Source organism: Anneissia japonica, unplaced genomic scaffold (genome assembly GCF_011630105.1).
Source record: "Anneissia japonica isolate Jap-2015-1 unplaced genomic scaffold, ASM1163010v1 scaffold218054_len391659_cov197, whole genome shotgun sequence".
In the NCBI taxonomy this organism is placed as follows: Eukaryota; Metazoa; Echinodermata; class Crinoidea; order Comatulida; family Comatulidae; genus Anneissia; species Anneissia japonica.
Window position 1 is genome coordinate 226,202 of NW_022743009.1, and position 24,243 is coordinate 250,444.

A 24,243-nucleotide genomic window follows, 5' to 3' on the forward strand; every position below is an offset into this window, starting at 1 on the left:
ATATATATATATATATATATAATTTATTTCATTATTTGAACTTACACCTTTAGGTCGGTGGCACTCAATGACAATCGGTGCGTTCGTAAATAAAAAGGTACAAACTTAACTAAACAAATACATAAAAAAGAAAAATATGCATATAAAAATATACATATAAACAAATATGAACTCCGTAACTAAAAACAAATGAAAATCACAGAAATGATAGAGCAGATAGCCTTTGGAAACCAAGAAAGTTCAAAGAGCTTTCTGCTGTCTTTAACTAAATAACAATTAAGACTAACTACATAATAAAAAAAAATACACAATGTTCAGAAATACAGAACTTAATTTATAATAAGAATTAAATATGTTTAATTTCTGCTCTCTTTTTCCAAGCCGTCTTAGCATAAAGTTTACAAAATTTATCAAACATCTGCTCCTTCAATAGATAGAGGAATAGCTGTTGATCCTAAAACATAATGCAGTTTATTGTCGATAGTCGAGTTTGAGAATTCATTCTAGATATTATTATAATTCATTAATGCATGTTCAAGTTTGTCCAACTTTTCTAATCTTATGTTTGAAAGAGCGGGACAAATAAACAGAAAGTGTCTTAAAGTTTCCTCTTGATTAATGTTACAAAGTGTACAAAAACCATCATTTTCTTCAGATCATTGTCTGTTATCCAAAGGCAACGTGTTCGAGCGAAGTTAGTCCTAATTTTGGGTTACTCACTCTTTATTGCACTTAGTGCGCGCCATACCTATTTTTATTGGCGTTCCATACTCGATTTCTTTTTTCCGGATTATTCGGTCTCTAAATTAACTTTCTCGTTGGTGGCGCTGTCCAGAATGAGAAAAAAAAATAAAAAAATAAGAGACTTCTGGCAAGTCTAGAGCGAAGTTTAAATTTTAGGGATACGCCTTCAAAATCTAATTTATCTAAAAAATATTTTTCAATTTTTTTGTCCTTAAATAGAGCAAAGTCCGTGAGAGATGTCTTACTAGCAACATTCTCTTTCCATTCATTATTAAATAGGCCTATTCCTTTTTTTAAAAATCAAATAAAGGATTAACCAAATATGTATTGTAACAATTGTTAAGCAGGTATTCTAGGTCTTCAGATTTACATTTTGTAAAAATATCATAAATACATTTTAATAAATTTGAAACGAAAATCTTAGGATCACAATCAAAAAGTTTAGTTGCATTAAAAAGTATTTTTGGCTAGCGATATGATTCCCTTTTAATTAAGCGACCAAAATATTTAATTCGAGAAATATCATGCATGATTTGAAATGGTATCCAGCCAAGTTCCCTATAAATTACAGATCGTGGTGTACTCATAGAGGCCTTTAGAATATATCTAGCTATCTGTAATTGAAGTTTTTCTATTTTATCTATATCTGATTTATTTATGGTACACCATACATCTGACCCATAATTAATTGAAGGGAGGGCAATTGTCCTCCAACACAATGTATCAATGAAATTTTTAAATATAACCAGAAATGTTTAATTTAGATATTACTTAATATTAACCATATACGGTAATGGTTTAATAGGCATGTTGATTATGACAAGACGTCATTAATTGGTGGCAATGGCAATCCTTATGGAGACGTTTGCTACAGTATTGCTCGTGAGGGTCCAACTAAGCCCGACTCGCGTACTTTAAAAGGTTCTGCCGTTATGCAGGTGCTAATCGGTGTGTTGATGCTGATTTGTGGAGTACTGATCCTTCTGTTCGTGGATTGTCAATTTGCTAAGGTGTATGTTGGAGTCTGGAGTGGCGTATGGGTAATAAATATTATTATCGTTATCATCCTCCTTATCATCATCACCATCTATATCATCATCACCACCATCATCATCATCGTCTTCGTCGCCGTCATCATCATGCGTCATCGTCATCATTACCCCGGCAGAGTCATATCATAATCATCATAGACTTAATAATAGATGATGATGAATATACCAAACTTAATATTATGTGATTTATGATAATAATAATCTTAATCATCATCATCTAAAATAATAATAATAATAATAATTACCACCATCATTTTCATTGATTGTTCTCATCAGTATCATTACTATTGTAAAATACTATTTTTGTTACTTAAATAAGATCGATGACATTGGTTCTATTTTAGACCTAAAATTAATATATTTATCATTTTTACAAATTAAGGATCGTGATAGTTTCATAATTATATTGATCATCGTCAACATATTAACACTAATTTTAATCCGTGATAGATCTTGTAGATGCTCGGAATTAGCACACTAAGCTCCGTCACTTTTTATTTTAAATTTATGTGTCGTAATTTTGAAAACTACAAGTTCAATAAATAAAGACACAATTACCAAATGTAGCATTGGTTAAAAATGGCCATTATATAGTGCGGTACATACAATATAGTAGGTTTACTACGATTATTTTAATTGATATTTGTAACTTGGCTCTAAATTACCTGTGATCAGCATGCCACACACAAAAATGAACTAAACTCAGTTCTGCTAGCATATCAACCTTCTAGCATATCAACCTTCAAAAGCAATTGTTTGAACGTTGCATTATTCAGCCGCACAGGAATGAAACAAATTATCCAGCGTAAAAAAGAGCACAAAAAGTGACGGAGCTCATGTATCGTGGGCACCCCTCCCTCCTCGATCTCCCAGGATACACTACTGCCAGGTATAATTGAAACGTACCGTATGACTCTAACGTAAATTTTAATCATAAAGCTAATGTAAATATTATAATTCTTCCAAAATAATGTTCAAATAATCATGATTCTAATCCTAACATAATCACAATGCAAAGTTTATGATTTGTCTCCTATAATAACATAGTTCATTTTGTCTGGATGGATGGGTCTGTATGCTTCTTCTGACGCATCCAAAGGATGGGTAAGATTGCCACAAATATTTTCTTCCATTTGATCAGAGATATTTTGAAGTGTATTTTACCGACAATTATAAATGTAGATTATTATTCATATATTTAAATATGTTAGCCTATTATTACTTTGAAAAAAGTCTGATCATCTTAATTCGATGGGAGTGCCATGAACGCATTGTTGACGGAATGGCACTATTGGTCTATTAGTATTATTTTTATCTATTAGTATCTATTATTACTACTAATATAGTAATAATATTTATAGGGGCCTCATTATAATATTTACTATTGAGACGTGACGAGAGGTTACTTAAAATATGTTATGGCCCACACAAGTAGGCAATATAATCGTAAACTAAATATATTAAATTAATGTAGAGTGCTTCTTACATATTTCTTGCTTATCGAGTTTATGTTATTACTCATATTTCTGTCATAGATAATAACATACTTGACTATGTCATCTGTGTCTCTGCTGGCCTCCTTCGCAGCGATTGTACTGAAAGCATATTCGTTGATCTTAGAGGAAAACGTATGTTAATCATGCTTGTAATTTTACTTGTGATATTATTGTTTGCCAATTTTTCTACAACACTCGATACACATAATCATATTCTAAGAAGAAGACCGAAATAAAAAAGAATTAAGGAAAATGCATAGTCTACTAGCCTCTGTTTATTCACCTCTCCTTGCGTCCTTTTTTACCTGATGATGCTTATTATTCATTTGTTTATATTCGGATACCCTTGTTGTAGAACATCTACCCTCTCTCTTTTTGATATATGATCACATTTTTATCCTAGTTGTACATTCACCTGATGAAGACCACTGCGTGATCGAATAAATTTGTTAGTCTGAAAAGTGCTGTTTGTCAAGTTTCATTTACTGTTATCATCTAGACTAATGCGGCTACCCTATCTACATTCATCGGAAAAATACATGTTATAGAACCAAAAGTAAATTGCTATAAACAGCTGTTGATAAAAAGACTAAAAATACGGGAAATGATGTATCTACTATCGAGTCCCAATACGATGGCGTATCAGTCTCTATACTTGGCCATTTTGAATTTGATATTAAACATTCAGCGACAAAACCTACTTATGATCAGTTTCGAGAAAGACTTGTGTTTGTTTTGACTTTCATATCCAGCGAAATTTAGTTATAACAGAAAACCTTTCGTTATTTTAAAATTTCAGGCAGAGTGTCTCAGATTGGAGGAAATTTTACTGATTGCCGCGGCCAGCGAACTTGTTGTCAGCATTTTCGCCACCATTCTCTGTAGCATGCGTCTCAATTCACTGGTATGCAAATTAGCATAGATGATGATGATAATAATAATAATATTGATAATGATAATGATAATGATAATAATAACAACAATAACAACAACAACAACAACAGTAATAAGTAGTAGCAGCAGATATTTCAATTTGGTCTCACTGTAATACTGTACATTTAGGTTTATTTTCCAGACCCTTGGGCCCTGCCACTCAACCCCGTCATTCATGGGAGACCGGTAGCGATTAAGCCCTGTATATCTGTTTTCTCTTGTATTTTACTATACACTTATTTAATCCTTTATATTTTAAAACACCTCAATTTAAGCATTATAAAATGAAAACTTTTTGCATGCAACTCACTAAAAAGATAAAACCACATTTTAGTATAGGACTACATATGCAACATGTGATTCATCAATCAAGTACTTGATCCAATCATCAAGGTAATATCAAGGTACATACAAATACTTAATGTATTTTTGTAATTTGATCTGTTTGTTTTCAACAGAAGAAGCAAGACTATGGATTCACGAAGCGTTCTCCAATTTACAAACCGATATCGTCACAATAGAGTCTATAAAAGCACCTGAATCCAGTATTATAAAACATGTATACAGTATTTTTAAAATAGTGTCTTTTGTCAGTTTGGAATATAATCATACTTAGATGTAATTAATGCTTCTACAATCTATTTTATATTCAAATTATAATGAATAATCTATCATTATAATTGGAATAATAAAAATAATTATTGTAATTATTTAAAAAAATGCAGTATATAAATATTGTTCATTAATACACAGAGTGTGAAACAGACTCAGTATAATTGCAGTACACATACACACCACACACACGCGCACACACCTACATACACACCACCCCCGCAACACACACAACTTACATTACAATAACAAAATTCTTATTTCATTTCATTTCATTTATTTGTCTTAAAACATTAACATTTACAAAAACAGAAACAGCAAAGAACAAACAAAAGAGAACATGAGACAGAAACACTCCAAAATTAAAGTTAATCATTATCGAGTGGGGCCCTTTGACAAAATACAATGACTTACAATAACATTTTGCTTAAAGATAGAACATCTGAAGTTAAATATTTAAAATAATCAGTAGTGTTGTAAAACGAGCAAAATTAAAAGGCATATTAAAAAAAAGGTGTTTAAATACTCTGGATACAGCATTTTTATATAGAAGCAAACTGTATTTTTGTTTTTCAAGTGCTTTTGAATGCTTGAATTTCAAGTTCTTAAAATGGTCACATACATGTAGTTTATTTTTAACTAGAAACAGGAGTCTTGAACTATAGCTAACTAGGGACAACAACGTAAGGGATTGGATATCAAAACAGGAATATAATTGGATTGAATTGGATTAGAATAGAATTATATTTAGCAGTGGTGGATTCAAGGGCCTTCCAATTTTTTAAAAATAATAATAAAGAAATATATAAAATTCAATTCAAAAATACTTTATTATCCAAAAGGAAATTTATACACACATTTAAGTCTGAGTGTCTTTTCCAGCGATATAAAGGTGCCATAATCCTAAATTATTGATCCCTCAACCGTAAAAGACCCCCTCTATTTCGAATTCTTGGATCCACCACTGATTAGGTATATCAATAACATCCATAAAGACATTTTGATCCTCAACAAATTATCAAAGTTAATTAAAAAGATATTACGCACATAGGTACTAATGTCTATAGGAAGCCTATGCCTAGGAACAACAATGGTAGGTAAAGCCCCATCCTGTATTTAATAAATTTGGTACTGTAGTTTATAAGTTTTTAAGCCCTCATCAATAGCATTATTATGTTAGTATCCAGAGCAGAACATGTTTTTTCAGAACATAAGTTTTTGGTCTACCATGACGTCATCATGTAATTAGACAATGTAGCCTAGTTTGCTTGTACAGTACTCTTGGATTCGTTCGTGCTAATTTTTATAGAGATAGTTATTATATTAAATCTCAAAATATATTAGTTTTGTGTCGGCCTACATTGTATATTTTATATGTTAAGCTTGAGTGTCCATCAGGTCGGTGTTGATACGTACGTGTGTTTACTGGTGTTAGTGAGTGAGCTTAGTGTCCATCGTGTTGGTGTTGAATTGCCAGTGTGTGTTTACTTGGTGTCAGTGAGTGAGCTCTGTCACAGGTCGGTGTTGAGAGGGGACCAAAATGGCTCCTGTCTCTTATACACATCTAGATGTAGCCTGAAAACCCCTGCTGGGATCAAGGGGGCGGAGCTCAGGCATTTTTGATAATTTGAGGTCTTATATATTTAAGAGATTTTTGAAGACCTGCATGTATTAAACGGTTTTTCAGTGGCGGATCCTGGAATTGGAAGAGGGAGCCAAGGAAAACTTTCACAGATGGAAATACCACCTCAGCCCCACCATGGGTGGGACTGAGGGAAAAACATTTGATTATGGGACCACCAAATGGGCGGAAATTAAACTCTCCTTCCATTTGAATTTTTTTCATTTTGAAAAATTTAGAGTGGACGGGACAAGTGGGCCTCCTCGAATCCGCCGCTGTCAGTGACTGATCTAGGAATTCGAAACAGATGGGTCAGGGAAGGACTTTCACAGATTGAGAGTCTATAGCACCTGAGCCCCACCATGGTTGGGGCTAAAGAAAATTTATGATTATGGCACCTCTAGATGGCCGGAGGTAGCACTCTCAGACTTGAATATAATAATAATTTTAAAAAATGACAAATTTAAGGGGGAGGGGGCAGGGGCACCACCACTCGGAATAGTGCAGCACAGTCTTGAAGCACATTCCTTCATCGTGGCTGCTGCTGTGGATGGACGTTGTTACAGGAATTCGAAATAGAGGGGGCAAGGAAAGGACTTTCTCAGGAGGTTGAGGGTCTAAATCCGCGCCTACTGCAGTATCAAGATTATTTCCAACAGCAAGGGCGTCGGAAGCGGTCCGGCTGGTCCGGTTTTGGCCGGACCAATACTTTACAACTCGATATTGTTTGTAAAATTCTACTTTCTCTGACGCAATCAAACATAACTTGCACATTCAAATTTGGAGGGGCTTCACCTCCCTCGAACCTGCCACTTCCCAGTGGTGAAACTGGGTTCCGATGGGCCCTTTTTCGAGAGTACAGTCATCATACAGGTTAAGAATGCTATATATAGATAAATAATGACCAAATCACAATTAATTTTTTAAATAATATGACAGACAGTAGTGTATTACAAAAATTATATAAAAATTAATTGTTGAAAATTTCTTATCAATTCCATAATTATATGAAATGAGATGCTTATTTCACAATGAGTGAATAAATAAAGTGCAAGAAACAACAACGCATTATATACCGTAATGCAATATGAATAACAATGACTATAGGTCTATTATTATTTATACGTATGTTGTGAAATACCTAAAAAAAGATTCTAGATTCAAGAACAATTTATTGTCCATTTTAAAATAGGAATTCGTTTTTTCTTTACAACAGTCTTGGTTAAGAAGGATAAAATTACATTAAAAATCACACAACAAAACAACTTGGCAATGACGAGAAATACGTTAAGATATTAACACTTTAAAATAGTAAAGTAGTAAAAAGTCAAAATAAGAATCACTGTTTAAAACTGTTTAAAATTTACTGTGTATCTCAGAAACAGACCAGCCGTTTTAGTAAAGATTAAAACTATAAAACCCTAGCATTTTGCTATGCTAATTAAATAAAACATGTGTTATGTATACACGTGTATATATGCATATTCCTCCATGAATAAATAAAGTGCAAGAAACAGGAACACAATTTTATATTACCGTATATAATGCAATATGAATAACAAGGAATGTGCGCCTATTATATTTATACGAGCTGACGGATATTGTGAAATACATATAAAAATATGTGGCCTAATTAAATTAACATGTGTTATGCATTATGCATTATTATTATTATTATTATTATTATTATTATTATGCACTATACATTATTTAGTATGTTAACCTATTAAATGTCTTTTGAATTAAGCTAGGTGAATACGTTAGATTTTCAAATAGCAGACTGCTAGTATTATTTAGTATTATTATTTAAACTTTTGGTTTATTAATGGCAGGAGGACCATGTATGTAGGTATTCCCATCATATGGACAGATCTACCAGGTGGTAAGTACTCAATAGAGCATGCAATAAGAATCTCGGGCATCAACTTTGGGTGGAGGGTCAATATTAGAATAAGGTACTGTACGTTTCTACAGGGGTTCCACTCCGGCCCTACAACAATCCTGGTCAGGGTGGTAGGACAAACGCCAGAGAAATCAGCAATTTTGATTAGATACTTATTAACTGATAGATACTTATTAATCAATTCAACTGATCGATTTACACTTTTTTGATTAAAAAATAATTACTATGACATGGCCAAGGCCGCCCAATATACATACGTACAACCCGTAGCTGAGCTATCATGTCAATTCTTTTAGAGTATTTTTGCAATATATCATTACTGTTAAAGCAATGTTTAACTACTATTACTTGTACGTACGTTAATATTTATGAAATCCCATGGTGACAAATACAAATGATAAAGCATAATTGGTTAAATGATATAGTCCTATAATAGAACAGTGCGTGTTTTGAGCTATAGACAAAGACAAAACTAATGAAAAGAAGTCATGTTAATGCAATGATGATTATGTATATTTGGCCGGACCAATAAAAATAGATTCCCACGCCCCTGAACAGAGAATAAAGATGATTTTAGTGAAACCAGAAGGAAGATGATTTTGTACGCTGTGAATCATTGACACACAAGCGCCGGAAAAAACACTCAAAAAGCTTATACACCGTTAAAGGTCGTTGCTTGTACTGTACGACGAATTCCATGGCGGTCCTAGGAAACTGCTCTGGATGGTCAAGGAGGTTTGGTGGATGGATTTCTGGAATGTGCGAGAGTGAGTTTTGAAATTTTTTTGGAAAATGTGGACCTTTGGTAATTTGGGGGAAGGTGGGTGCGTACGCACCCGTCGCACCCCCTGCGTACGGGCCTGCTGTGCAGGTGGCGCCAGAGGGGCTGCTATAGCCCCCTCGTCGGGGGGAGCCTAGCGACGAGTACATTCCGTCGGGGATCTAACAAAAATTAAAAAAAAATATTTTTACATGTCTGTCCGTTTAGCAACCATATCGCCTTTATTGACCTATTTGTGTAGGCCTACTGTTTGTGTTAACTTTTAATCACACTAATACTGTGACAAAAACAATAATACGATAAAAATAATAATAATAATATTAATAATAATAATAATAACAATAATGATATAATAACATAAGTTCACGTGCCGTTTTATTGTAAGTTATCCGACTACCGTATATATTACTTTTTACATTGAGTTAAGCCCATGAAACATTCTTCTTCACAATGAATTAATTACGTTCAAACATCTATTGGAACTAAGTGAGCAGAACAGTGTCAAGTGTCAAAAACAGCGTTTTGACACTATTTTTTAAAATGTCAGTGCATATTAATGTTATGTATTGAAATAAAAAAATAAAACAAATTCGCCTCTCCCCGTTTGAAAAATTCTGGATCCGCCCCTGTTCATTGGGACTAATTAAAAATGGTTTACGTTTACTATGACAAATGCTCGTTTGGATTTATTTATTTTTATTTATTTCAACATTATTTTACGAGGGTGGTCCATCCAGCCGGAGCTGATCATTAGGGACTCACAATACATAACACAAGTAACAAAGGAAATATAAATAGAAAAATAAAGAAATTAAAATGAAAAAAAAAATAAATAAAAAAAAAAACATAAAAAATAAAATAACTAAGTAACAAAGGAAAAGAAATTATTACATAAAAATATATTATATAAATAAAAATTTAAATTAAAATCAAATTGACTATAAAATAATTAAAAGCAGAATAAAAAGGCACAAAAAAAGCAAAAAATAACAAAGTTAAAAATAGAATAAAAAAAATTTATATATATTTATAAGTTAAAATAATAACATAACACAAGTAACAAAGGAAATATAAATAAACAAAGAAATTAAACTGAAAAATTATAATAAAAACCAAGTAACAAAGGAAAAGAAATTATTACAATATATATACATATTATATAAATAAAATTTAAAATAAAATCAAATTAACTATAAAATAATTAAAAGCAGAATAATAAGGCAAATAAAGAAAAGCAAAGAAAAACGAAGTAAAAATAAAATTTTAATTAAGTTTAGGGCCAGTTTGAAGAAAAAAAAAGAGACTGAGGGATGGGGGGGCAGTTTGAAGAAAAAGAGAGAGAGAGAGAGACTTTCTTATGTTTCCTTATCTTATCTTTCTCTTTTCTTTCTCATGTTACCTTATCTTTCTTACCTTGTTCTTTCTCATGTGACCTTTTCTTTCCTTTCTTATGTTTCCTTAACCATTACTTTTCATTATATTTCTTAAGATTCCTGTTCTTTTCCTTTTCTTTCTTAGAGAAAAAAAAATATCAGACCTCTCACCTCAAGTTTCCCAATCCTTACAATCATATCCATTCAGTTTCCTTACCTATTTATTCAAGTTACATGCAAGTATCGTCGTGACTTTTCTTATTCCTTATTTCCTAACTACTTACCGCCTAATGTTGGATAGGCATCTCTTAGCAGATGTGATTTCAGAGACAATTTGAAAGTATTTATTGACTCACAGGATCTAATTGTGAAAGGCAGATTGTTCCACAAGCGTGGAGCAGCAACAAACAAGGCTCTGTCTCCCCAGGAATTGTGAGATTTGGGCTGATGCAGGAGGAGTTGATTGGAAGAACGTAAGTTACGTTTAGGAGTATACCAATGGAGCATATCTGCGATGTAGTCTGGAACCAAGTCAGTTTTGAATTTAAAAACGATCAGCAAAATTTTGTAAATAATCCGGTGTGTTAGAGGAAGCCAGTGTAAATCTTTCAGAATGTTGGTAATAAGTGCATATTTTGGAGTTTTAGTGATTAGACGTGCAGCCGAATTTTGAATTAATTGAAGACGGTGTAAATGTTTTTGTGGAAGTCCATATAGCAGGGAGTTCCCCATATCGAGACGGGAGGTGACAAATGAGTGCACAAGTTGTTCGGCCGCTGTTTTGTCAATGTATTTTCTAATACTACGAATGTTGCGTATATGGAAAGATGAAGTGGAGGTAATTTTAGAGATGTGATTACTCATTGTTAAAGTAGAATCCATAATAACACCAAGGTTCCTAATAAGCGGTGAGGAGTAAATTTGAGATTCTCCAATGTTGAGGTAATTTTGTGGAAGTTTTTCAAGCTGTTGACGTGAACCAATTAAAATGTATTCCAACTTTTCATCATTTAGTTTAAGGAAGTTTTGTTTCATCCATCTACGCAACTCGGAGATGCAATTTTCAAGAGATTCAAGAGAAATATGACTTTGTGAAATTGTAGGCTTAAATGAAAGGTAAATCTGTGTATCATCAGCATACACATGGTAAGATAGATTATATCTACTAATGATATCTCGGATTGGGTATATGTAAATAGTAAACCACTGCCGGGTCCGAGGACAGATCCCTGTGGTACAGAATGATTCAAGAAGACCGGTTCTGAAACGGCTTCTCCCACACATACATGTTGAGGTCTATAAGACAAGTACGACCGGCACCATTCCAATGCACGGCCTTTAACACCAATATACTTTCTAAGGCTAGCAAGCAAAATACTATGGTCAACAGTGTCGAACGCAGCACTCAGATCCAATAGCACTAGAGTGGTGAGTTTCCCCTCATCCATAGCACGCAGGATGTCATTGTGAACACAAAGTAAGGCGCGGTTTCCGTGCTGTGGTGTGCTCTATATGCAGACTGGAACGGGTCAAGCAGAGCGTGTGTTTGAATGTGTGTCAAAAATCTTGTTGATGCAACTCTCTCTATTGTCTTCCCTAGGAAACTTAAATTTGAAATAGGCCTATAATTATTCAGAATTTCAGGATCAAGGTTGGATTTCTTCAGTGTAGGGCGAATATGTGCAATCTTAAAAACAGCAGAAAAACAGCCACATTCCAAAGACTTATTGACTATATTAGTGATGAATGGAACAAAGACTAGGATGCATTTTCTGATCAAGGAAACTGGTACAGGGTCAAGTTCACAGGATTTAGGTGTTGAATTTCTAATAAGGTCAGATATCTCTTTCTTGCGGATTCAAACTCCTCAAACAGTGTGGGCATATGACAAGGACCAGAAATTAAGGAAGAATCTGTATTGTCCTGAGAGTTATCCTGGATCAAAGTATCCCGAATTTTCCGAACTTTGTTAACAAAAAAGACAGAAAACCTCTCAGCAAGATCTTTGTCAGAAACAGTAAATGGAAGAGAACTGATGACTTTGAGCGGTGTAGAAGGTCATTTAAAACCTTGAACAGTTTCTTCTGATCACCTGAACAGTCTTTAACAAGAGCAGAATAGTACTCCGTTTTTGCCTGTTCAATAAGATTAGTAACCAAACATCTTTGATTGCAGTATTTTTGCCTGTCAAGATGAGCCCTTGATTTCATCCATTTCCTTTCAAGTTGACGGCGGATTTTCCGTGCAGTGCGTATCTCATCCGTAAACCAGGGCTTAGATGACTAAGTTTTTTTTTTACTTAAGTTTTAAGTAGGAAGAGTGTTAGCCTTTAGAAAGTGAGAGCAAAATAAATGAGTAGTTGGAGGGAGATATCCTCATGATGCTTGGAATACATCTTTATCGGGAAGATTTCAGTCAAAATGTATAGCTTCACTTTGAATTGAAAGCTTGTAGGACTACTGTGACGTTCCCGGTGACATTGTTTTTTCTTAATTTGTCGTAGTATAATGTGACAAATTGATGGCCTTACAATTTACAGTAAGACATTATTCTTACTATATTCGTAATTTTGTTGTTAATAATTCACAATCACATGCATTATGCAAAACCTGAATTTCGCCAGGATGGGAGGATAGTTTGTAATGCAAAACAGTGGCTTTTTTTTAACAATATAAAATGTAAATCGGATTTGAAAATAAGTTAGTTGGTTACATTGCATAGGCCTACTCTTTGTTTCTCGTTGTTTTATCAAAACATTTTCGGTTTTGAAACATTAAAAAACATACATGATGCCATATTACGGTCCAATAACTAATAAAAATTCACCCAAATTCGTCAAATATCTGTAGCTTCCGGGGGGGAGGGGGGTGAAGCCCCCCTGGAACCCCCACCGATGGCCCCTAGGCGGCTGCCCCCTCCCCCAGCCAAGTGAGACTCGCTTCGCTCGCCTAGCCCCCACCCCCGTCGGGTCCTTTAGTTCCCCCTGTCGGGCAGATCCTGGAGCCATAACTGCTGCTGTGTGTTTTAACTTGGTGTCAGTGAGTGAGAATTCCATGAGTGTTGGAGCATTTTCACAAAAGTGGAGAAAATGTTTAATTGGAGATCAACGAAGCTGCCCTAATCATGGATGAGTGGTGTGTCATTCAAATTCAAATTGTGGTAGGCACATTTAAAAAAATGTTTCATCCGCTCGGATCTATAGGCCTACATAACTTAAAGTAAGGACCAGAAATAATGCAACCCAAAACAATACACAGTGTACCATATATTCATTTATTCTATATATTTACGTTTTCATTCCATATAATTATTTTCAAGTTGGGCCTAAACACTAAAGAACCCTCAAAGAAATATCAGTAATTAATAGCATATAAAATCATAAAAATTATAATACAATAGGCACTAATAACGATATTAATAACATTGAACATTATTATACAAATAACGAATGTTTATGAGTGCAATGGGAAGACTATTTTCATGAGTTGAACGATTGACTATTCCATTCAACGAGGCGGAGCCAAGTTGAATGGAACAGTCAATCTCTCAACTCATGAAAATACTCTTTCCATTATACGAATACAAAACATTTATTATTTGTTTTATAACACACCTAAATAGATCAGTTCGCCCTAGGCCTACCTAGCCTGGCCTAGGCTAAGCCTCCACGCAAAACTTAGGCCCGGGCTAGAAATCCGTCAGTGCATTTCGGAATATACTCCGCACAGATAACTGCGCAAATTTGAACTAGTTTTTGAGATACCATCTATGCAATTAAAATAATTTACAGTAAATAAAACCTCCGCACAATGCTGAAGTTAAGACAAGCTGAGGTATATATACGAACCCATGGGTGGATCAAGAGATTTTATGACAGGAGAGGGGAGGGGGAACGGGCACAATAAGAAATTCACACGCCTACCTCAGCCCCACCATGGTTGGTGAAAATAAGTGGTAAATAATCGAGCTCTCCTTTCATGGGTGTACTCCCTGTTTTCCTCTCTTTAACTCAATTTTTCCTCCGTATTTATTATTTTTCGGCTTGACTGAGAAGGGGGAGAGGGACACGGGCCCTTTGCTTGAGAGTCGAAAAAGTAATAAGATTATAGGGGGACGTCATTTCTGGATTTAATCTTCCGGAAGAAGTCATCGTATCCTTGGCAACGTGCAATGGACGATTCTGATGGGAAAAAAATGCACCATGAAACAAAATTTCAACGGTGAACGAGGAAACGGGCACAATAATTAATGTCACGTGGTACGAAATTAACCAATCAAATGACGGGATCTATTTAGGTGTGTTATAAAATATTATATTATTATTAATTAAAATATTATTATAATATTGTAATATTATTATTATAAATTAACAATTTAAAAATTTATCTAGGCCTACAAGGCAGTAATTTAATAACGATACCATCCATTGGTATCGTCCACCTATATACCAGACTATCCGAGCTGACGTTATAATAACAATTCAGTTTGTTTTTCGAAAATATTAAATGTATTGAAAACGCAATTTCTGAATAACGTCGTTATAAACGTTGCTGCAACATTGTGTTAACGTCATTTTCTGACATCACCTAACCACAAGTTCGCAAAATGTTTGCTGGGATGGTACTGTACCCAATAAATTACTGAAATATAGTTATAATTCATATTCCAAATCACAAAATTCATATATTATCTGCTTCCATTATACAGTAGTAGACGTAAGCTAATTTTCCAAGCATATTTTTGTAGAACCATTTATTACACAATTATGTTAAGAGGATATATAGCACGTCTAGGCCTATGTCAAAAATGCACTTACTATTATCAAGGTAATTCAGCAAAAGGACGCACATCTCCACTCTCGAACATAGCGCGTGCGTACAGTCCTTTGATCTTTACTGTGGCATCGACAATCCGATACTAGTTGCGAGTACAGCCGTCAATTATTAGTCTATGCGTGCCATTCGTTTCATGGTGTTAGTTTTTATTTGATTAATTTTGGGTACTTCGCAATGCCTGTTACATCTGATTTTTTTTTTGACCGCGAGCTTGTTAAATGCTTCTATAAACTAAATTTGATTTGTGAAAATTGATTGAGAAAATGAAAAGTTATAGCAATTTAAAATTTACGAATTTTATAAAATTTCATGTTCTTATGTAACATTAATCTGTTATTTTGACAATGTTGGCATAAGGTGCCGAAAACGAACATTTGAGTATATACAGAACATTTATTAATTTTTTCTGCGAAGTGAGTCTCATGAACGACAATTCACCACAATTTTGGTAAAATTAATGTTGAAATGAAGAATATAATTTCAGTCTAATGTTAGTGCAAAATATCATTAGGCCTTTGTAATCACTGCATGACGCGCGATTATCACGGCAACTAACACGCGCGTGAGTAAATCGTCACGTACGCTGACGGTTTATGGCCTGGTTGCTATGGTTTTTGTGACGTTCAGCGTGTAGGGAGGCACGTGCGCCTAGAATGTCGATGCCAGAGTTATAACCTTTGATGTCCCGAGATGTGCGTCCTTCTGTTGAATGGACCTTTCCGCTAAGCCCCGCCCCCTTGGATATTGTTGCTAAGGTCCCACAAGGCGACAGTGTTAAAACATACGCGAACACGTGCATTTGTGGGACAATACGTGTGTTTGTGAGACGCGCGCGTATCCCTAGCGCTGTTCTGATTAGTCAGTTGTTAAGTTTGATTGACACTCCGGAAAGGTCTATTGCCTTGCTATTATACGTTGTGCTCCAGGCTTTTAACTACAGAAACTGCCACAGCAGTACTATACACATCAAAATAAATCAATATATAATTTTTTATAAAAATATCAGACAGTACCATATTCAGCACCAGTTAGTTAAAATAAGCAAAGACCAATATATTGTTTGGTCTCAAACATACTGAAATGTTTGAGACCAAACAATATATTGTTTGGTTTCAAACATTTCATTATGTATTTCATCCTATTCATAGGATATTTAATAGAGGAATTAGGGCATCTGTCTGTGGGCCTTTCAGGAACTGTAACTGGTTGAACCTTTCCTCCAGTTGGTAATACATGTTACTTTTTGTTTTTAGATGCATTGTTGGACTTGCTCCACCGCTGCATGACATAATTTGCAAGAGGTCCGAAGTCACCTCTTGGGCTAGCAGAGGGCAGTGTAATTTATATCTGTATAAGCACGCTGCATCAGTTGGAGGGTACACAGTTGGATGGTCTGGGCCAAGATTTGAAACTTTCCAACAATCAACATTAAAACTACATCCGCATCAAGCTCGGATTCCGAAGAAAAATGGGTTCACATCAAATTCGTACAATTTTCAATCCAGATCTGGACCGATGGATCTGAAAGCCATTTGTATCCTGAAATCGTACATTTTTTTTTCTTGGACCAATTAGCAACAAGCTGGGTTGGTTCGAAACCAATCGAACGCATACATACTTAACCTGAACAACCGTGTTCCATGCGCGATGTGAACGCAGCGTTAAAAAAATGTAGCAACTCACGATTTTTTGTCCAGGCTCCAGACCAGATTCGGGCTTGATGTGAACGTAGCTTAAATCAGAAATCTTTATATACGTTTAAAAAAACAAAAATCGGTCCCCAGCATACAAACTACATCTAGGCCTACAGTATTAATACTATCCTCAATAATTTCATTGTCTCACTATTTTATAATGTTTTCATCAAAATTGCAGAAACACCAAAGGTATTTTAAAATTTAAATAATTTTCACTTCAGTTACAATATAATAAGCTGGCAGCACAGTTACAACACAATTGTACAAAAATGCAATGGTGTCATAATAATCAAAATTATCTGCTTTTAACTGTAATTTGATTTTATTTGATTAATTTAAATGCACATGACCCAAGGATTGCCAATAGAAAATATACTGCTTTTTATGTTAGTATGTCTATATATACCAATAATACCAAAATTCTTTAAATCATCATTGTATTTTGTAAAAATTTGTGACAATGATTTTCGTTTTAAATAATTGCCAGTATTACTTGGATATACTTTTTTTGTCATCAAACGTTCACTCCATGTCATGCTTTATTAGGGCCTGAAGGTATAAACCCATTATATAACTCAATTGGCATAAGGCCAAAAAAAAAAAAAAAAATAAATAAATAAAAAAAAAAAAATTGTGTTGGCCACATTTTGGGAAAATCCCAAAAATGAGTATGTCGATAGGAAAACTTTTTTTTTTTTTTTTTTTTTTTTGACAACCAAATATGTGTTTACGCATAAAAAGTAGAAAATACACAATTATTACAACAATTTTGGATTCACATTACATACCATCCAGCAGAATAGGCTAGCCTTGGCCCCACAGCCTAGACAAGGCTATGACAGCCTTATTTTTGCTCATAAAGAAATGCCTGCTCTGATTTTCGTAAAATTTGGGTTGGTCAGACGTGGGCAACACAATAATTTTTTTTTGGCCTAATTCAATAAAATGTCACCTAATGAAATGCATTAGCTATATATTGCTAATAATAAGCAAATAATTCTTAAGTCATACATGCAGTACTTAACTTTAAAAAATCGAGGTCGTGGGTTCAAATCCCAATAATTCAATGAGTAGAAAAAAGTCACCGATAGATGCTGAACGGTGTTTGTGGTGGATGTGTGTGGTTTGATGTGTTTGTTATTGGGTATTTTTTTTCCTGTACATGTTTGTTGTTGGATGTATTTGCCGCTTGATGTGTTTGTTGTTGGATGTGTTTGTTGCTGAATGTCTTTGTAATTGGATGTGTGTGGTTGGATGTACTGTGTTGTTGAATGTGTTTGCTGGTGGATGTGTGTGGTTGGATGTGTTTGTTGTTACATGTGTTTGTTGTTGGATGTGTTTGTTATTAGATGTGTTTGCTGTTGGATGTGTTTGTTGTTGGATGTGTTTGTTGTTGGATGTGTTTGTTGTTGGATGTGTTTGTTATTGGATGTGTTTTCTTTGTTTGATGTGTTTGTAGTTGGATGTGTTTTCTGGTGGGTTTGTTTGTTGTTGGATGTGTGGGTAAATGTGCGTGTGTTTCGATGTGTTATTGGATGTTTATGTTTAGGCTAATTATAATTGTTTAATTTCAAATGTTCTCTTCTTCCACTTCTTGATTGTCCATGTCTGATTAACAAGTTTCTTTGGATTCATAAATTTAAGGCTTTGTGCCTTCAGTCCGTATCCTTTGTGGTCTGTACTGCCTTTAAATAGAACAAGAATACCAAGTGGCTGTCCACAATTGCTTTCAGCACATTTAATTGTTCCTATAATATAAATAAAAATTCAAAATTTAATTATTTTTTTTTTCACAAACAATTTGTCAGAGGTGCATTCCTTTGATCGTGGACATGCTCATTATGTACCTTTTTTGCACATAAACACACAATACATTATTACCTCCGGCAATTAGGTTACGTATTCACTGCTATCTGTCTGTCTTTCTGTCGTGTCTTTCTGTCTGTCTTTTAGCAAGGTTACACAAAACCTAAAGAATGATCATCATAAAATGTATTGGAATGGTACATAATAATTGAAGAGAGACACCATTCAGTTGTTGGAAGAAAAGGTCAAAAGACAAGGTCACGGTCACAAAAATTTGATGTATTACACTAGCATAAAGGAAAATAATGGAATCGCCCCACATATTCAGGCAGCTCTCAAGAAATCAACAACGTGACTTAATACGTTGGGCGATTCCATTTTTTTTATTAAAGTGTATTCTGGCAGCACTATAGAAAATAGATATACCTGAATACAACCGGCGATTCAACTAATTCATTGAAGGTATGCTGCAGTTTGGCCTATTGTACATGACCTGCCTATTATTGGTACTATATCCAGGCACAAGGTGGATGTATGCCCTCTATGGAGTGGCTGCTCTAGTTTATAACAGTTTTCAAGTAGAATATTATGGGATGTTCGAGCCTAATATAATGCATTTAATATGTGGCTACTGTCTGTTTCTGCTTCAAATCAAATTTAATTTATTCAAGGATTTTATTCAACAACAACAAATGAATTTACACCTAAAACTAGCCAATCATTTGCTTAAAAATACACCAAAAACTATAATAATTACAAAACATTCAAACAGCCATACATAAATTAAAGAAATGAAAACGAGTCAACCAAGATGGACCAGACTTTCAAATAAATAGCATAATAAATACAATAAGGCATTAAATACACAAAACAAAAAAAATTATCTACTGTAACTAGGTTGGTATTCTACTTGGTTTGTATTATATTATTGTTATTATTATTATTATTATTATTATTATTATTATTATTATTATTATTATTATTACTACTACTATTATTGATGATCCCAGAGATGGCCCTGAATTTATATGTTAAAAATTGGATTACTGGTTATTTTGATTTATGTTGATCCCATCAATGTTGCATATTTATGTCAAAAGTTTTACATTGTGTTGTCTAGCCACTCTTTGTTTATTGTTATGTATACAGTTGTCCATTTGTAGATATGCTAATACATTTTCTGTTAAACATTGGTCTACTTATCAACATAAAAAAAAAATTCTCACCCATGTTAATTGTATCTCTATATTCATCACAATTTTTCTTCTTGAACTCTCTGATTTTCTTTCTGAATTCTAGATTGTCACAGGTAATGTGACAACCACGTTCACATAAATCAGAAGCAAGGCACAAGAATACAGAGCATTCCTTACAAAGCACCTGGACATCGGCAGCTCTGTCCAACAGCTGGGTTTCTTTATTTTTTAACAGCTCTTGTTCATATTTCTCTATCAGTTCATTCTGATATTTAAATTAAAAACAAATACTGTTTTTGATAAAAAATAAGTTTTCATCATTACTCTAGTCAACATCATCCTCCTCTTCCTTCTCATCATCACCATCATTATCATTGTCATCATCATTGATCATTCTTATATATTCATTTCTTGTATGTGGTATGGCTTCATATCAGTCAATGTGCAGGTTGCTGGAAAACATAGGGCTGCAGAGTTCTATTCTGATTTTACAATTTTGTCCATTAATGTTTACAATGACATTGAAAGTTCACGCAAACAGAAATACCAATGAAAATGTTACAAAAACTAATACGATTATTTAATACGTTGATATACCTTCATGGTCCCTAATAAATGTGACTAAAAATAAAGCTCATTATTACGGGTACACATTTGTCATTTATATTCAGTTATTTCATGAAAACAGAAAGAACAAATTTTTACCTGTCGTTTAAGCACTTCTTCTTTAAACTCTTCTTCTGATTTATGATCAACATTCAACAAAGCTTCATTCATTCTTTGAACTTTTTCCCTGTTTGATTCTTCATGTTTCTCATTTCGTGAACCCCTGTTATAAATACATAATCCTGATTTACATTATACCAAAAAAGAGTTAAAGCCATAAAATATGAAATGAATTGTTTTTAGCTTTCAAACTAATTATTTTTCAATGATATAAACACTTTTGTCTATGAAACTCTATGAAAATTAGGGTATGTGGAAAGATTAATATGGTTTGTGTTGAAAATTAAATTAATTAGTGAGAATATTTTTCCGATTCTCAATCGATTGTAAGTTGAAAACTAATAACTTGTACAAAAATACAGATTAAGTAATCAATTTTTTATATCATTTTCAACTTTATACTTGATTTATGCGGTAGTATTTGTTTTAAATAGTACCTGTAATGTGTTTAAATACCTCAAAGTTACAAACAACATATATAGCACCAAAGACTGTATGGAGTGGTTGATGTGAATAATCAGAATATAAAATGAGATTTTGTTTGTTTGGTTTCGCCATTTTTTGCCTATAATATGTATGGTACTATTGTCTGATATAGGCCTAAAGACTGCAGTGAATAAAATAACAGGCACCCATTGTCTCATGTGCATTTCTTTGTCATTTTCGATGCATGTGGATATTAGGAGTGCCAATCATCTGTAATTTTTTTTCATTGAGAATGAAATGAAAATGACAATGACACATCAAATGGTCTAGTCCTACTACAGACCTTTCAACAATTAGAAAGCATTCTCCTGAAGCTCGAGCACGCCCTCTGGACTGCACTGTACCAATTTCATTGCTTACAAAGTTAAATCGAATAACCACATTACAAGCTGGCATGTCCAGACCCTCCTGTGCAATGTCTGTTGCTACCAGGATGTTGATTTTTCCATCTGTACGAAAATATATAGTTTCTTTATTGATTTAATTTTAATTGTTAATTATATTTGTTGGTTTGATTTGCAACTAGAAATTTTGGTTTTAGGAAGCTATATATATAATTTATTTTGATCGAAAGTCTAAATGTGTGCAACATTGTCTAAAATTTCAAACTGTTTACACATTTAGGTCCATCTTGTAGATAACTATAAATTTATCATCAAGTTTTATTCCTAAATTTTAATAAAAAATGATTGGTAGGGTAATAGCAATACTTACATACGTATACACATACATGGACGTACGCAACATGTGTACATACATACATAGCTACATCAAGCAGTCCACAATCAATATTTAAAAGCATAAAAAATACAGAATCCAACCGTTGATAAAAAATATTTCAAATGGTTGCGATCCGAAACTTTGATTTGCTTTTTCCAGCTTTGTTTTTAGGGAATATTTATAGTTTTATTTAATCGTTCATTATAAACTTATATCACACTCATTTAAACTTTTGGATGGAAACAAACAATTGCCGGTAAGTGTTACGCTCAAAGACATAAAATGATTTACCTTTGAAGCGTTTGAGAACTTTGGCCTGTTGTTCTTCCGTCATAGTGTCTTTCATATCGGCTTTGCCTTGTCCAACTAAACAATCACATTTAATGCACTCAGAAACGAGAGATGATTCTTGCTCCAAAAACAACTTCAGACCCTTTGCAATTTTCCGTGTACGACATAGAATTATTCCTAAAAAAATAAAAAATTTTACTGTATTTTAATTAAATAATTTAAACATCTGGTTTTTTTTTTTTTACAACAGCTTCTTATAAATCACAGTCTGTTTTTGGTAAACAGATATTTTTTGAAACAATTATAGTTTATAATATATGTTTCTGCCTGAAAGTGACTGTTTTTTTATATTTTGTGAGTACAGATTTCATAGCTTAACTTAATTTTATGATTTATTGCTTTTTCAGATTTGATGAAATGGCTAGAAGTAAATTTTATATTACATTACCTTTAGATGACTTATTTCTTCCAAAAATAGATTTCAAAAGTTCCACCAGCTTCTTTAGCTTCGGGCAATCATTAGTAGTTTCCTTTTTAGTAATTTTCATTAATTTTTGCTGATGATTGAGCTCATATTCACTTCTTAGATATTCCTCAGCTTTAATGAAATCAACAGCGATAGAACGATCATCAAAATGGTTATCTATACATTCGAGGGCATCAATTGCTCTAAGATTTTCATAGAGCATAAGTGCATCATTGAAAGCCTGCAGATACCTGCATATAACAGTTTCTGTATGATTGTGGGTTTTTTCTGCAGTCATCCTACACTGAATAATCCAGTTTTCATATTCCTGACTTCCTTTATCATGTGGGGCTTCCCCAACATGCGTGCATTCCTGATCTAGCATAATCTCCTCAATGATTTTTCTGAATGGGTCGTCTTTTGGACGAGGATTCACTCTACATATCTTGTCACTCTCTGGAGTGTGCACATGCTGTTCCAGATCTTCTAGATTTTCACGGACGTGTGAAACACATGTTGCATCCATGTTGGCGCACAGTGTAATGATGTGTTTGGCAGCATCACCGTCTGACCCAACACCAAGGGAAGCACTCAGTCCGAGAATGAAAGGCAGCCGGCTGGTTCCTTCTTTCTTTTTCAATAGATAATTACGCATTATAGTGTTATATGGATGGTTGAGTGTTGTGTGGTGGCATTCATCAAAAATCAAAAAGTCAAAATAGGATAAGTCGACGTCTTTCTTCTCCAACGCATTGACAAGTATTTGAGCTGTTATCATGACAACCTTCTTTACTTCTAAAATGGCCATTAAAGTGTCTGAGTCTTTCAAAGCACCAAGATCTCTTGCATTAAAATGGGTTTGAAAAGCCTCTCTTTGCTGACTGGTGAGATGACGTATATTGACAATAAACAGTGCTTTAAAATTATTTGGATCTAGTGACCTATCATGAAGATGTTTACATATCTCAGCGGCGGTGATTGTCTTGCCACAGCCAGTCGGAGCACATATTATAGTTTTCTTTCCATCCAGTGCCGGTTTTGCTAGTTCTTCTTGATAACTGCGTAATTTTGACTTTGATGTATCATGGAAGACGTCCGGTGAGATCGTTCTAGAGGACAGATCAGTTGAAGTACTGGGTGCTTTCTTTGCAGTACTGTTGTCTACAGTTGAAAAGGGAGTCTTTTTAGTTACAACAATAATGTCGTCGGGATAACTGTCGGTCTGAACACCTACTAGCTTAGAAGCAGTTGATTTTTTGCTGATATCAATATCTTTGATACATGAACCTGTAGCTACATCTGATTCATCGGATTGCGTTGCTGACTTTGTTGAATGGTGTGACTTGTACCCTTAACATGAAAAGCAATGAAGAGCATTTAATGAAGTTGACTTCTGCATAATTAAACGCAATATAATTTTTTTACAGACATAGGAATACTGTAAAAATATTTCCCTGGCTGATTACAGTACATTTATATATATATATATATATATATATATATAC

The 24,243-nt window shown here is 33.9% G+C and overlaps 2 protein-coding genes across 2 annotated transcripts in view; one reads left to right on the plus strand and one right to left on the minus strand.

Annotated features, from left to right (window-relative positions):
- The window catches only part of LOC117119318, a 20,372-nt gene extending 14,192 nt beyond the window's left edge, over positions 1 to 6,180 (plus strand). Inside the window, exons 2-6 of the mRNA XM_033264100.1 lie at positions 1,550 to 1,784; positions 2,844 to 2,900; positions 3,332 to 3,424; positions 4,092 to 4,196; positions 4,684 to 6,180. Coding sequence (XP_033119991.1) covers positions 1,550 to 1,784; positions 2,844 to 2,900; positions 3,332 to 3,424; positions 4,092 to 4,196; positions 4,684 to 4,746 — 553 coding nt within the window. The 3' untranslated portion in view covers positions 4,747 to 6,180. The remainder of the gene's footprint in view (positions 1 to 1,549; positions 1,785 to 2,843; positions 2,901 to 3,331; positions 3,425 to 4,091; positions 4,197 to 4,683) is intronic.
- A 12,257-nt stretch (positions 6,181 to 18,437) lies between these two features.
- On the minus strand, positions 18,438 to 23,689 carry LOC117119328 (interferon-induced helicase C domain-containing protein 1-like). The gene is made up of 6 exons (XM_033264116.1): positions 22,721 to 23,689; positions 22,273 to 22,449; positions 21,545 to 21,710; positions 20,755 to 20,878; positions 20,080 to 20,314; positions 18,438 to 18,795 (listed from the first exon to the last, which is right to left on the minus strand). The coding sequence occupies exons 1-6, from the start codon at positions 23,544 to 23,546 to the stop codon at positions 18,602 to 18,604; spliced, it is 1,722 nt and encodes a 573-aa protein (XP_033120007.1). The 5' UTR covers positions 23,547 to 23,689; the 3' UTR covers positions 18,438 to 18,601.
- Between the last annotated feature and the right edge of the window lie 554 nt (positions 23,690 to 24,243).